The sequence below is a fragment of the Biomphalaria glabrata genome, chromosome 4 (assembly GCF_947242115.1).
Source record: "Biomphalaria glabrata chromosome 4, xgBioGlab47.1, whole genome shotgun sequence".
Lineage (NCBI taxonomy): Eukaryota > Metazoa > Mollusca > Gastropoda > Planorbidae > Biomphalaria > Biomphalaria glabrata.
Window position 1 is genome coordinate 27,692,602 of NC_074714.1, and position 17,085 is coordinate 27,709,686.

General features: G+C 35.7%; 1 protein-coding gene across 14 annotated transcripts in view; it reads left to right on the forward strand.

The window, feature by feature from the left end:
• The window catches only part of LOC106073679 (potassium voltage-gated channel subfamily A member 1-like), a 64,102-nt gene that overhangs the window by 37,355 nt on the left and 9,662 nt on the right, over positions 1-17,085 (forward strand). For 12 of the 14 annotated variants that reach the window (XM_056026613.1, XM_056026620.1, XM_056026616.1 and 9 more), the window contains 2 exons: positions 4,586-4,674; positions 10,023-16,360. In XM_056026613.1, the coding sequence (XP_055882588.1) occupies positions 4,586-4,674; positions 10,023-10,190 (257 nt within the window). In that variant the 3' untranslated portion in view covers positions 10,191-16,360. Of the gene's footprint in view, positions 1-4,585; positions 4,675-5,506; positions 5,618-10,022; positions 16,361-17,085 lie in introns of those variants that run through there. The other 2 variants (XM_056026618.1, XM_056026619.1) reach the window with 2 other exon arrangements.

A 17,085-nucleotide genomic window follows, 5' to 3' on the forward strand; every position in this document is an offset into this window, starting at 1 on the left:
AAACACAACTGCCGAAATAACAGTTAATCTAAAAAAAGTTTTAAACAAGTAGGTCTTAATGTTCTTCTTAAAAGTGGTATAGCATGTTGTCTGTCTGAGATCAATGGGGAGTGAGTTCCAAACCTTTGGTCCGTGAACTGAAAAAGCACGCAGACCGTAGCTTTTGAGGGAGAAACGTGGCACTACTAAAAGCGTTGAGTCCATTGAGCGCAGGGTTCTCTGGGGGACATATGGAGTAATCAGTTCGCTAAGGTACAAGGGCATCTCATTGTTATATATACACTGATGACAAAGTGTGGCGACCTTGTAATCGATTCTCGCTTTCACGGGAAGCCAATGGAGCGTGCGCAAGAGCGTAGTAGCAGAATCTTGTCTAGTTTTTTTAAGGACTATTCGAGCGGCGTTGTTCTGTATACGTTGCAGCTTGGCTATTTTGTCATCAGGTATACCTGCTAGCACGGCGTTGCAGTAGTCAAGGCGGGAGAGTATGAATGCCACAGCTAGCGTTTTTGTTGACTCCGTTGTTAAATATGGTCGGATCTGGCCTAATCTGCGCAGCTGCAGATAAAGACCTTTGCAGAGCTGATTTATGTGTGGGTCGAAAGATAGTGTTGAGTCGAAGAAAACTCCAAGATTCCGCACTACATGGACAAAAGGAACATGGCAGTTCGAGATAAAGAGAGAATCTGTGCTTTCAACTTTTGAGACATTGTTCCTAGTGCCAATCTTAATTATTTCTGTCTTGTCTTCGTTCATCTTGAGTTTATTTTCAACCATCCAATCGCTCACCCTTGCAACGGTACCACTGATATTCTCTGCCAGATGGGACACCTCTGAGGGTACTGATGAATCGTATAACTGTGAGTCATCGGCAAAGAAATGGTATAAGATGCCGGTTGGCCGTATGACACCGCTGAGTGGATATGTGTACATAGTGAACAGTACTGGGCCTAGAACTGATCCTTGGGGTACTCCGTACTTCAAAAGTAAGCTTGTTGATTCCGTCCCGCTAACAACGACACTTTGGGTGCGTTCCGTCAGGTAGGATCCAAGCCACTTTAGGACGACTCCTGCTAAACCAAAAGTTGCAGAGAATCTGGCCATCATAATTTCATGGTCTAGCGTATCAAAGGCTGCGGACAAGTCCAGCATAGAAAGAATTGATATGTGGCCTTTGTCGGAATTGTGAAGTAAGTCGTTTAGTACCCTGACCACTGCTGTCTCTGTGCTACGGCACTTCCTATATGCAGATTGAAATTCTTCCAAGAGACAGTACTGTTCAAGATGAGAAAGAATTTGCACTAACACGATGCGCTCCAGAAGCTTTGACAGGAAGGGAAGATTTGAAACCGGGCGATAGTTTTTTAGACATTCCGGGTCAAGACTGGATTTCTTTAATAAGGGCCTGACAAGTGCATGCTTAAATTGCTGTGGTACAATGCCTGAAGTCAGTGAAGAGTTCACAATGTTGGTAATTGTAGGTACAAGCTCATCTAAACATTCAAGGAGCAAGGAGGTTGGAATGGGATCAAGGTCACATGACTTATTTGGCATCTTCAAAATAGTACTTTTGACATAATCTTCAGATACATGCTGAAACTCGCAAAAAGGAGTATTTTGAAAAATTGGAGAGTGGTCAAGCTGTGATGAGAGGGATGGCATGTCATTTCTAATCTGCTCAATCTTCCCAATGAAGAATCTATTGAAGGAATCAGGAAGTTCAGATAATGGGATAGATGACGGCAAACGTTCGTTATTTGCTCCCCCTAACATTTCAGCGGTGATCCTGAATAGCTCCTTTGAAGAATCAGAATTTTCGATTTTTTGTCGAATATGACTAGCTTTTGCGTCTCTAATCATACGGTTAACCTTGTTTTTTTCTCGTATGTATATTTGTCGATGTATCGTCAGACCTGTCTTTTGAGATGTTACGGGAGGAACATTAAAGGATTTTAAATAGCGTTTAGAGTTGTTGTTTTTTATCTAATCGTGACGGACAGACCTACTGACAGACAAAACGCACAAAAATAAACCTTTTTTTATTCTGATAAGGGCACTAAACAAAAAATAAATAAAATCTGATTTTTTAAAAAAAGTTTAGAAAATTAGTTTAGCACCATGTCATGGCCGGGCTTTACGCTACTACACGAAAGTCGCTGCATAAAAAGTCTATTTTTAAAAATGTGCATGATATTTACATACAAAGTGCATTATTAGCCTTTATAAACAAACATAAATGTTTTCTTTTAATTTTAGCAGCTAGTTGACCAGAAAAAACACCTTTAACTATTATTTATATTTGTTGTATACATTTCTAGTACATTTTATAAAAATATTTGACTTTGTGATACTGAAAATGCGCAATAAATGTCCTACTTTGTTAGCATATTGTAACATTGCCTCCCTTACATTTACGTTATTGTTTTAGAATTGGTGTATTTTTATGAAAAAATCGCTTGCATAATTAATTTTATAAATTAAACGGTTTGCTTTTAGAAAACCAAAAGTAGCCGTTGCACCTAAACTTTTTAAGCCTCATTTAATGGTGAAATAATATTTTTCATCTTTTCTAGTTTTCGAGATCTGAGTGTGAAAGACGGACAGACGGACATTTTGCACAAAGCTAATAGCGGCTTTTTCCCCTTACGAGGGACGCTAAAAAACGACAGAACTTCACTTGTCTTTTCTGGGTGATCACAAGAACATATACGACGTGACCAGCCTGAGTACAGTTCATAACACACATCTTTCCTTAAATATTTCCGTACCATCACTCGTTACGATGACCGTCGCCTCTCTTCACGGTTAACAGCTCGTCTAGCCCTGGCCTGTGTAGTTTGTGACAGTTGACTACACACACATAAATACCCCTATCCGCATCACCACCAGAGTTCTAACAGCATTTTCAGTATCACTTTATCTCTACATTAAGCGCAAAGGGTCTTGATTGATTCGTTTATGTACGGACTGAAAGACATATCACTAATTTTCCCTCTCTCCTTGGACGAAAAAATAAGAAAATTTAAACAGTTAATACTTTCCGTGTGTATTTAACAACTAAGCACGATTAATAATTGAAACCGCAGTGGTTAAATTTACCATAAACGATTTTTATTCGCGATTTCGACGCAACCTTTTTTTGAAAATCCATTTAAACAAGATTACAAGGAGAGTTTGTGTAATCACACAAACCCAGAGACGGCTCCAATCAAATTTACCGATCGACCAGAAAGAGTTTTAGGTAGTTAAAAAAATTATTTGGCGTTATTTTTCACATAAAAGCAAACAGTGCAACACGTCGTCTTTGAAAAGACTCTTCTTGCATCAGAACTTTGAATGGTCTAAAAAATTATGATGTCGGATTTTCACAGTCTTTTCTAGTTTACGAGATCCAAACGGGACGGATGGACAGACAGACAGACGCACGGAAAGACATTCCACACAAAACTTATAGCGTCTTTTCCCCTTTCGGGGGGCGGCTTATAGAATCGAAAACCATTTTCGGGTGTAACCAATCATATAATTAGCTTACAGTTTTATTATTCAACATAAAGAAACCTAAAGTTCTGTGAGTTCACGTGCACATAGAATGTCGTATTTGGAAAACCTGAGTCTGTGATTGAAAGTGATACTCATAGTAGAGCTAAAGCTTATACAAACTCACTCCGTCTGTCTATTTGTCTGGGTGGATTCTTTAACACATTGCCCATTCTCGGATCAGGTTGAAATTTTGCAGAATTATCAATTGTCGATGACAATACATGAATCAATAACAAAAATTAACCAATTATTTAATCAATTTTGTTTTACATAGAAAAAAGGGAGATGATTCTTGAGATATTGTGAGATTTGGCAGTAATTGAACTGTGTTTTTCCTTTACTTATATAAGTTTTGTAGTTTCTTTTTCCCGGGCATGCTACCCTGCCTCATAATGGCGCCCGGGTGGAAACGATCGTAGGAGGAAACGATTAGTTTAAAGGGTAGCATAACAAGATTCCCGTGGGGGTGCCCAATGCACTGCGTGGAGTTGTAAAAAAGCTCCCACAACCTTGTCACAATCCAGGCGCTGTTCCTCAAGGGGCCGTTACATAAATGGCAGGGGTCTTAGTGTATGCGGTCTCTTGCCGCGAGTCTGACCCACCCGCCAGACAGAACAGTGCAAAATGTTCTCATTCAGGCCGGTGAGAGCGAGCTCTTGTTCACTTTTGCTGGCCTAGAGCTCCAAGATCCGAAGGCTCAACTCTACCTGACAATTTCAAGAAGAAGAAGTAGTTTCTTTTTAATGATTTTATCTACATATCTGGGAAGTACGTATCAAATTTTAATAGAACTTGATAATTGTCTGATAACCATTAGTGTTAATATAGCAGCGTTGTTTAAAATGTATTCTGAAAATCCCCAACTAGATAACTGATTACTCGGAGTTCTTATTGAAAACTAGGTAGTAAACAATTGATCGGGTACATTCTGAAAGATTTACGGGAAAAAAGGCAATACAAGTTATTAGATTGAAAATTATTTTTTAGCATTTATAATTCAACTCAATGTAACATAATATTTAGTGTGTTTCACATTGTCTTTCAGTGTTAAGACAATCAGAGATGGATGTAATAACCAAAGAAGATGTTTCTAAACCTTCGACTCAAGTTATTCATTTGCTGGGTATTCCAAGGGTACGTTTGTGCAATTACTTTATAGGAACAATAATTTACAACACAATAATTTAATTTCCTAGCACTAGTTAGAGAAATGACCACTCTACAGAACATTGGTCAACTATGAGATTTTACGGTCAAAACCCCCCAAAAAAGAATGTGATTAAATTACCATGTAGTTGATGTTGGCGCATCGGAGTTAGGCTTAGCAAGAACGAATCTGTCTTTCTTGACCTCTGTGAGATATTATTTAGTTTGTAATATTGATCACGTGACGTCTTAGAGTTTTATTTCTTTATTTCAGAATCCTTTTCAATCTTCTTCTTTTCCATTTTTTTTACGTTTTTCTTCAGGCTCCATTCGTTGGCTAAGCCGGCATGGGTTGAAGGGGCTCAGACCAGAGTCTAGATCTATTGTGCAATGTAGTTGTTGCCAAAAAGAATATCCAACTCTTCACTTCACTAAATGTTTTCAATGAACATAGTGGTTTAAATTATGCCTGATATTTAGCTAACGATAGCCCTTAGAAAATTCTGAAAAAAATTCTCACAGTTTGATTTTATTTTTAGTTTACTTTAACTGTTTTTTTAATTGATGATAAACTTTTAGTTAAACTAATTTATTTTAGTTTAAACTTAGTTTTAGTTTAATTGTGCATAATTTAGTTTAGTTTAAACTTAGTTTTAGTTTAATTGTGTGTAATTTAGTTTAGTTTAAACTTAGTTTTAGTTTAATTGTGTGTAATTTAGTTCCCGTCACTAAAAGGCTAAATCCCCAAACAAACAAAAGAAATGAATGCTACAAATATTTTACACTGGAAACAAAATAAAATAGACTTTTTTCCCCACAGGCATCAACCAGAACGTCAACTGCAGAAACATAAGAGAACAGAGTCAAATCATTTTGAATAGAAAAAAGAACATTTTGCATCATTAAAAACAAAGGGGAAAATATAAAAAAAAACCTTAAATTAATTATGCTGGGTATATATCTCGCTAAACCCAGTCGAGCAAATAACTATTGAAAATTATTCTATTGTAGAAATTTTATTAGCCTAATAAACTATGAACCAGTAACAAACAAGATTACAAAGAGAGTTTGTGTTTTTTTACACAAACTCAGAGGCGCCCCCGTTGAAGTCGGATCCTTGTCGGATCTGCATTTTCGCTAATAATATTCAAGAGGTGATTTAATTTTGATGGTTAAAAGTAATAATGTTTCAAAGATTCATTTGCCGTAAATTTAAATTTAAATTAAATAAAAAATAGTAGATTAGTTTTAGTATATTAAAACATTGCAATATTGATCAAAACTTTGTAAATGAAAATCTACACTTTTTTTACACTTAAAGTTTAGAAATTGAAATTCTACATCTTAATCTAGTCTATTTTAGTCTAAACTAGATCTAGACTCTAAAATAATTTTAATTAGAATATAAATCCAGATCTAGATATACTTTAATAAAAATCTAGATCTAGTTTAAAAAATCTAGATTAGATCTAAATCAAGATATCATTCCTTTTTTAAACGCGAGTCACATAACGAGGCTTAATAAACATTACTATACCGAGTTCTTTTTTTTTCATTTCATTTGAAGAATTAATTCCATATAACGTCAGAGGGGAAAAAAACACTACGTCACACGGCCTAGCTAGACTAAAAATCGCCTTCATCAATACCAGCCATTTATCGAGTGTTCATAGACTTTGGTGCACCGAGTGCGTTCTTTAAGCATTTCTTTAAAAGAATTCATTCCATACGACGTCAAAGGAAAAAAAAAACACTACGTCATACGGCCTAGCTAGAGTAAAAATCACCTTCATCAATACGAGCCATTTATCGAGTGATCATAGACATTGGTGCACCGAGTGCGTTCTTTTAGCATTTCATTTAAAGAATTCATTCCATATGACGTCAAAGGAAAAAAAACACTACGTCACACAGCCTAGCTAGACTAAAAATTACCTTTATCAATACGAGCCATTTATCGAGTGTTCATAGACATTGGTGCACCGAGTGCGTTCTTTTAGCATTTCATTTAAATAATTCATTCCATACGACGTCAAAGGGAAAAAAACACTACGTCACACGGCTTAGTTAGACTAAAATATGTTTTCATCAATACGAGCAATTTTTCGAGGGTTAATAGACATTTGTGCACAGAGTGCGTTCTTTTAGCATTACATTTAAAGAGTCCATTCATATGACGTCAAAGAAAAAAAATTCCATTACTGTCAGGTCTTTGGTGAATTATCACCATGAATTAATGTGTTCATGTATTAATAAAGTATATATTACGAAATGTGTCTAGGTATTACAGTTAATTTAGGCCCGAGCTCAGCCCGACAGTCACACCATACACATTCAGTTATGCATAAAGTAATAAACAATGTGTATGATGATTTAAATAAAATTATGAATTTAATGCAATGAATTATATACACTGAGTGGGTATGAATGATAATAATGAGGTGAGTTTCAATAAGGTATATATACTTGATATAAAATAATATGCTCTAATTCATCTCAAGTGATTGACTATTTCAATACAAATAATATAATAACTTAACTTCAATAACTCAATAAGTATGCCTAGGTAGTTGTCCAAATAACAACTAGCAATACACGTAGAGCAATCTTCATTAGTAGTCCACAGCGTGGGTCACAATACCATCAAAAGCTGGAACGTCATAATCCAACAACCGGTTTGAATACAGTCACCCGAAGTCTGGAACGTCATAATCCAACAACCGGTTTGAATACAGTCACCCGAAGTCTGGAACGTCATAATCCAACAACAGGTCTGAATACAGTCACCCGAAGTCTGGAACGTCATAATCCAACAACCGGTCTGAATACAGTCACCCGAAGTCTGGAACGTCATAATCCAACAACCGGTCTGAATACAGTCACCCGAAGTCTGGAACGGTACCCTCCGCCTTACCACCACACATCAGAGAGAGAACTCCAAGATGAAAACTTAGTTCAATAGTCCAAGGCTAGAACCAATCTGAAGCCTGAAACTAAGGCCTAAAATAAGACCCTGTAGAAAGATAAAAGAACGGAGTCTTCTAATTTTCTAGTCTACCAATAGAATAACAAATACGATCGAATCAAATAGAATAATTATTCAGTGGGAAAATTAACTCACCCTAAACAGGGGTCAAGATAATCCACTTCAAGAATAATCTGAATATCAACCAAGACACAACACTAAGGCTATCCAGTATTGAAGTACAAGGCGAAAATCAGAGCTCCCTCAAAAGACGTCTTGTCTCTAGACTACAAGATGGGAAAGAGATCGACAGACCGTCCGCTACGTCACTAGTAGCGAGTGAGTATTACTCAAAAAATTGATGACCAGAAACCAAGGGACACAACCTGCTAAACAAAATACTTGGAAGAAAATAAACACAATGACGTCATCAAACGTGTTGAACTCGGCATTATTTACATTTGATTGTCCTGACTACCGTATGCAGTTACTTTAGAAACTGCGACAATTACCTCACAATAGGCTATACCGGTACCATAAATAAATGACTTTATTTACACGAGATATTTAACGAGGGTTCATAGACATTGGTGCACTGAGTTCTAATAGAATTTATTTAAAGAGGATCAAAGCCGCATTGTTTTTGCGTCCATCATCTTGATATAAAAAAAACAACAACTAAAAGTTATTAAAAATTGATTAACCTTTATTTTACATTTCAAAACATCGCAATAATTTTTAGGTATGAACACAATTGAAAAGTTTATATAATAGATTGTTCTGGATGTTTGTATAAATAGTAAAAGAAAAAGAGAATTTCAGATAAATGTAATACCGTTAATTAAATTTTTTGGATGATCTCGTATAAAAATTAGATGTACTACAGCCATGTGGAGAGATTTTCATAACTTACTTTGGTGTTTGGATTCTGTTTTCCTTAAAAATCGGAACATAATATTAACGATAATTAGATTTTTTTAATGTTTTAGGTAGAAAGTTAATTGTACTGTAAGAGAGAAGTGAGTTAAAATATTTTTCATAAAAATCCGTAAAAACATTATTTCGTAAATGAGAAGATTATTTGTTTATTAATTAGAAGAGGGAGTTCAAACAATTATTTGGCGTTAGTAGATTTTTAAATAAATTCGGAAATTTCTGACGACGATTTGTAAGAAACGAAATCCGGAACATTCTTTATCGATTACAAAACTTCTATGTTATGTTTCAGCAAGAAAATTAAATGTCTAAAAAGTAATTTTCAGTAATCAATTCTAGTAAATTACTTTTTTTAAAGCCCTGAACAACCTATTGTCGATATTTTAAAACTTTGTTTAAAGATGAAAATACGGAACAATTTGATATTAATAACCAAATTATAGTGACGCATTGTCAAATTATATAAGTGTAATATTAGTAAATTATGCGATTTCAAACAATCATTAGGCATAATTCATGTTTTATAAAACAATATCCGGAACATTTTACACTTAATGAAATATAAGTCAGTATAGAGATTTTTATTTGGCATTAATATGCTATTTACATAAAAAAAACGGAACAACATATTATTGATATTGTGTTTTTGCAACGTTTAAGCATGGAAATTGAATGTAATATAAGTTAGTAGAGGAAACAAACATTTGTTGGCGTTGATTAGTTTTGCAAAAAAAAATCCGGAACAATCAATTATAGATACTTAAAACTATTGAGATGTTACGGGAGGAACATTAAAGGGTAAATCAGATTTTCAATAGCTTTTAGAGTTCTAGTTTTTTAAAATCTTATCGTGACGGACAGACCGACCAACAGACAAAACGCACAAAAATAATCTTCTTTTATTCGGATAGGGGCACTAAACAAAAAATAAATAAAATCTGATTTTTTTTAATAGTTTAAGGAATTGGTTTAGCACCTATTCATGTTGCGACGTTACGCTACTGCACGAAAATCGCTGCATAAAAAGTCCATTTAAAAAAAGTGTGCGTGATATTTACATACACAGTGCATTATTGGCCTTTATAAACAAACAGAAATGTTTCCTTTTAATTTTAGCAGCTAGTTGACCAGAAAAAACATCTTTAACTATTATTTATATTTGTTGTAAACATTTCCTGTACATTTTTAAAATATATTTGACTTAGTGATACTGAAAATACACAAAAGTTGTCAATCTTTGTTAGCATATTGTAACATTGCCTCCCTTACATTTACGCAATTGTTTTAGAATTGGTGTATTTTTATGAAAAAATCTCTTGCATAATTAATTTTATAAATTAAACGGTTTGCTTTTAGAAAACCAAAAGTAGCCGTTGCACCTAAACTTTTCAAGACGCATTTAATGATGAAATAATATTTTTCATATCTCTTCTAGTTTTTGAGATCTGAGTGTGACAGACGGACAGACAGACAGACGGACATTTTGCACAAACCTAATAGCGGCTGTTCACCTTACGGGGGGCCGCTAAAAAAGGTAGGTTTTATTTCAAATGAAATAACTTCTTTATTAATGAATACAAACACATACACTTTGCATAAATAAGATTTTCTCTTCAGTGTCCCACTAATGATTCTGCGCTCAAAATGTTACTGTACACATCTATTTGTAATTTTCAACTCTTTACTGAATACGAAGAAACCTTGAGTCGAATGCGTGAATGCACGCAGAGCCGTATTCAAGTAGTAATTTAATTTTCTCTGTGTGGCCAGTTAGTTTTTCCTAAAGATATCGTTAGAGCCGCTTTCAAACTACCCGTCCAGTGCCCACTTATCTTTTCGAGCTCAGTGTCTAAATTTAGGTTGCTGGCGATTGTTGATCGCAAGTTGGTAAAATCCTGCACCACCGTAAGAGTGAGTGTGGTTTCTAATATATATCGCGGGTATTTCTGCGGCAGACTTGTGCCAGGATTTCGGTTTTGTAGACGCTTATTGTAAGACTAAACCATTGACAAGCAACTGCCAAAGCATTCACAAGCCTTTGTAATCCTTCTTATCAATGAGATGTGAATGCAGCATCGTCTGCAAACAGCAGTTCCCTAATCAAGATACGCCGTGTCTTCGTTTTGGCTTTAAGGAGTGCCAGGTTAAAGAGCTTTCCATTGGATCTGCTGTGGATATATACTCCATCTTCCAGGGATTACAACTGAAAAGTAGATGTCAAATAGTGTTGGAGCCAGAACACATGCTTGTTTTACTCCGTTCTTGATGGAGAATGCTGTCAAACTGTACAATGCCCTGCATAGTTTTATGAAATGCTGACACTAGTTAACGTAGTTTGTTTGGACATCCGAATCTCTCTAATACTGCAAACAGACCGCTTCTGCTAACAAAGTAGATTGATATATTATGAAACTATGGAAGAGTAATAATGAAATTAAATTTGCCTATGTATGATTAGCTATTGTGTTTTATGTGCTTTATGAATGGGCTTTGTTGCTGCACATAAAAATTATATATGTGTCAGACGCGAATAGCCCAAATTTTCAGTTTAAAAAAGTACAAAAATAATTTCTCTATAGAAAAAGTTACGAAAGTTATATAATATAAAACCACAGACCTATATATACTACAAAAGAATATAGGAATTTGCTCTCTATTTATGATTTATTTAGGCAGGTGCTGTTTTACAATTACAGACAAGTATCAGAGTTTAGAAAAACCCAGACTTTATTAATATAATTAAATGTATATATTAAAATCTGTATTAATGCATTGGTAATATAGTAGATCTAGAGCTGCATATTATAAATGAGATTAATAGATTTATGTTAATAAATTAAGTGGAGTAGACCCAGGATGGCTGCCTGGTCGTGCGGTTTGCGCTCTGGATTGTCGTTCGGATTTATCGATGGTCGAGGGTTCAAATCCTGCACGCTCCCATCCCCCGTCGTCCTGCGGGAGGTTTGGACTAGGAAGTAAACTATCTTCAACTCTGAAGGAACATCCGAAACATGTAAAACATTTTACAAACATTTTATTCTAGAATTTTAGAAACAAATTTTTTTTTGCATCTAGTACAGCACAGTAGACAAACTTACAAAAGCCGTCAAGTCGCAATAGGTTCCGCGTATAGGCTACACCATTCACGGTTCTGTGTATACCTTAGGTGCAGTCGTATCCAGTGGCGTCACTAGGGTCGGTGTCACCCGGTGCGGTAAGCTCGGGGTGTCACCCCCCCCCCACTGGAAAAAATAATCTTCCCCTCAAAAACAAACATCTTTCTTTTTTTTGAACAATGAAACTGTAAGCTAATTAATAAATTGTTTAGACTTGATTCGATTCTATTTTAATTTTATCAAATTTTCTTCTTCTTCTTCGTTTTCATTTTTATGCTGTAGTGTTCAGATGACTAGACCAATATATGAGATGAACTGCACAGTGGTTTCCAAATCAGGGAGCTCTCCATATAGTTTTCTTTGTATTGGGGTGTTTTGGGGCCAGAGTCTTGTACGGGTAAAGAGATCATTCCTGTAGGACATGGTGAGCATTCTCTGGTTCCAATTTTGAGCTTCCACCTGGAGACCCAAATAGTTATAGACCAATATCTCTAACATCCAACATTGGCAAAATGGCAGAAAAAAATTATCAATAACCGACTTTATTGGTGGCTAGAAAGTACTTGCTCACTCCATAATGCACAAGCTGGCTTCAGGAAAGCAAGTAGAACAGAAAACCACCTCTTTCGTTTTATCCAGGACATTGTAGAAAGGTTTCATGAAAACAAGCACACTACAGCAGTATTTATAGATTTGCAGCAAGCCTATGATAGAGTGTGGAGAAAAGATCTATTTTTGAAGATGAAAAAAAAATGGGCATCCTTGGAAAAATCTACAGCTGGATCAGGGCATTCTTAAAAAAAAAAACCCATCCAAACCCGATTCGAAGGTGCCATCTCTAGTAAAAAAAAAAGTTTGGAAGAAGGACTTCCACAAGGTTCAGCCCTTAGCTGCACTCTCTTTGTAATCTTCATGAATGACCTCCCAAACCTCATTTCGGTCAATAAGGCAGACGACCTTTTAATTTGGACTACAGAGAAATATCCAGTGTTGACTAGATCCTAACTAAATAGAGCCTTCACAACTATCTCCACGTATTCAAAATTATGGAAAATGGAAATAAACAAAGAAAAGTCAGTTTATTCAATCTTTAGCCACAGCAACAAAACTGGAAAAAGAAACAACATCCTAAAAATAGACTCACAACCAATAAATAAAGAAGAAAAACCAACATATCTTGGTGTAAAACTAGACCAAAGACTGTCTCTAAAACACTTTATGGCAGATTTAAAAGAAAAGGCATCACAAAGATTAAACATAATAAAACACCTAGCAGGAACATACTGGGGAGCTGAAAAGAAAACCTTAAGACAGTTATACACTGGATACGTCAGATCTGTCATGGATAATTGTCTCTCCATACAAGTAGCTGCCATTAGACACAATCCAAAACCAAGCCTTGCGTCTAATTAGTGGAGGTATGAGAACTACTCCCACAGCAGCCTGTGAAATAGATTCCAATATTGAACCTCTTAAGTTAGGCGCAACAGAGCAGCATTAGAAGCTATTGAGAGATACAGAAGGTTGGAGGACGATCATCCAAATAAATTACTAACACAGAAAAATAGGAAAAACAACTATAAAAAGCAAAGGACTCTGATCCAACTTACTGACGAACTAGCCCTAAAACACCACCTACCCAATAACAGAGAAAAAATTAACAGATTTTCAAACATTACACCCGGACTAAACTACAAGCAACTAACCATCAAAACACATTTACTAAATAACACCTTAAAAAAAGAATCAAATCCACAGGAGCTCAAAGTAGGCACGCTTGAAACAATTGAAAGCTATAAAAAAACAGCTATCCATATTTATACAGACGGATCGGCTTTCAAAGCCACCATCAATGCTGGTCTTGGTGCCTTCCTGGTCTTCCCTAAAAATAAACACTTTGAGATAAGCGCACCCTGTGGCGATTACTGCTCAAACTTTCAAGCCGAAATTGAGGCAATTACCATAGCACTACAGACAGTGGAAAACAAATTATATGAAGGAGTGCAACCACCATCAGATATTGTTGTCTTTACAGACTCCCAATCTACTCTGCAAGCACTTAACAGCAGCACCTCAAACAGCCCAAGAGAGTTGACAACACTAATTGTGATAATCCATCAGATGATATCAAAATTAAATATCAATATTACACTACAGTGGATCCCTGGACACATTGGCATCATGGGAAATGAAAAGGCAGACAAGCTATCAAAGGCAGGTTCATCTATGGAACAACCAGATAGACCTGTAAACTACCTCACCCTAAGGTCAATGTTAGTCAACAATCATAAGGAGGAGTGGCTCAACCAATGGGCATCAGGAAACACAGGCAGAGCCATGTACAAAGAAATGACTACGCCTAACAAACTGGACAGTATTAACTTCCTCCCCCGCAAAGAACACTCTACAATTTTCCAACTAAGAACAGGACACACACCACTATTAAATTACCACCTGAACAAAATAAACTCCACACAACTCCCCCTTTGCAGGCACTGCGCCCACCCCTTTGAAACCGTAAACTATATCCTCTTTGAATGCCCCTCCCTAGTCCACCTTAGGCAGACCCTACTTCCACTGCAGCCCAACATAACCAACACCCTGTACGGCAGTGCTGAACAACTAAAGAAAACAGCACACTTTTTTTCCTTGGCACAGTCTGCAAAAGAGCTCACAGCTCAGCAGCAATAAAGCTGGCTAGAAGAAGAAGAATACTATGCTTTCTAGATATGTGAAGTGGTCTACCACGTTAAGGGGACGTCCATTTGGGGCTGAGTAGGTTTTCTTGGGTCACTTCTGGAACATGACGTCTGTTATCCCGAGGTTTATAGATAAACACAAAGAGGCGGCAGCGTATGTGAATTCGTTGACCGCGATCTGAAGATCATGTTCATTGTGAGCTAGCAGGGCGCAATCATCAGCATAGAGAAGCTCTGTTATAACCTTTTTTATTGTTTTTGTATGGGATAGTAGACGTCGACGATTAAACACATTGCCGTCCGAACGAAACCTGATGTCGATGCCTTTCAGCAATCGCTGCCTCATTTGACCCAGTATTGCGCCAAGGAAGATAGCCTTTTTGTCCCACTTGAAACTGCCTGAGAATGGATGGGAGCGTAGTTGGGCATCCGAGCCTGGCCAAAATCCTCCATAAATCAAAGACCGTGTCGAAAGCCTTGGTGAGGTCCACAAAGGCAGCGTAGGCCTATAAATAGGTTTATATAGTATACTAGACTTAAATCTAGTCTAAAATCAAGACGCTAGATCTACACTACGTAAAGTTACAGTCTAGAGTAAATTCTAATTATCTTAGGTTCTATTTCTACTATAATTATAAGCTGATATATAACCTAGAAGTAGATCTATAGGGCCTACTGATTCTATAGTTACAATGTGAATTCAACTTGAATATTTATGCTTATATAGATTACAGATTATAACTTGATTTAATAGATCTATGACTATTATGACAAGACCCATGGCATGTGTGAGATCAATTTTTCAAAGCAACTATAATCAATAGACTTCATCTAAAACAAATTCATTCATATATTCACTTGCGATTTTTTAAAATTTATAAGCTCAGTATTATTTTGGACCTATGTCTCACAACGGCTGATAAGAGAAATCAGGTATAAACATCATGAGAAAACACGACCCCTTAACTCAAGAAAACATTAAGAAATTAAAACAGACACAAAATAGACAGTGAGGTTTATAACAAACAAATATTCACAATTGCTATAGGTTCTTATATTTTGGACACTCCATCGAATTCTCCTTCAATGAACGGGTAGTTTTATTTGTTTGTAATTCATTTGTTTTTATGTTTGGAGCAAAAATTGACGTTTCGGGACTGTTCAATTTTAGATAAGTTCCGGTAATTTTGTTCCGTTTTTCCAAAGCAGATGGCAGTTTTTTAGATTCTCGGTAACCATGTATGTAAAGCTGTTGTTTTAACCTCCCCCGGCAATTCATACCCATAGAAGGGATGACGGCTATATTATGAGCCTGTTTGATCGTAGGCTGATGGGCATATCAAAATAAGCTTCCAAACATCTTTAGAAAGACATTCCAATCACATTTATACCGTTAGCTGTTAAATAAAATTTAAAAAGGGGTTGCCCAACGAATAATAATGAATTCAGCTCATTCAAAATCGTAATAAGAAATATTATTGGGATTAATAAATCTATGATTTTTTCAATGAATAACCATGACCTAGATCGAGATATCTAGAATATATAATTTATGAATGAAAGAAAAAGTGCGGGCTGCTAATTTGAAGCCAGAGACCATGCCCACTGAAGGTGATCACTCCAGATGAGCTGGCGGTGAGGAGAGGTATACACTAAGCGTTTAGTGTCACAAACTATCAAACAGGCAGTGGAGGGAAGGGGGAGAGAGTCATGAAAAGACAAAGAAAAGCAGCTATGGGAGGGAGGGGATGTTAAGGTGTAACAAAACGAACATCCAAATTATGAAAACAAGAAGAGGGTCCTTGGATAGGAATTAAAAGAAAGACAGAGAGAAAATACATGTAGCCAATGTAGCCTAGTTGAAAATATCATGTTTATTAAATTATAATAATTAATTTATAGATATATGATCTATATATATTTATTTCTGTCTGTTTCTACACATAGATTACATAGGTATATAAATAATATAAACTATAAACGATATATATATATATATATATATATATATATATATATATATATATATATATATATATATTCTATATATAGAACTAGAGAGAAAGAGAGACAGAGAGAGAGAGTATATGAGAAAATAGACTATAAATACATATTGCAAAAGTGAATCTACTTCTTGTAATACAATCTAAAAAAAAATTAAGTAACACAAATATAATTTATTAGCAATTACATAGTGGTGTACAATGACGGTGCTCACTGTCCAAGTGAGGAGAAAGCCCAAAAACTGCGTTCAATATAGGAGCATGAAGTGACCCACTTTATTTTAAAATAAAATTTTGACTATGAGTGGTAATAGGGTTTGTTGCTGAACATAAAAATTATATATGTGTCAGACGCGAATAGCCAAATTTTCAGTAAAAGAAATTACAAAAGTCATTTCTCTATAGAAGAAGTTACGAAGGATATATAAAATACAACCACAGACCTATATATACTACAATAAATATAGGTTTTTGATTGCTAGTTACGATTTATTTAGGTAGGTGCTGTTTTACTATTACATACCAAGTATTAGAGTTTAGAAAAACCCAGGTTTGTTTCTTGTGCAACGCTATTAGCTAACACCTCATATCATCTCTCCATTAGTATATTTGGATCTATAATCTAATTCTAGTCTAGATCTATATATAAAAATCGAATAGATCTGGTAATAGTATAGATT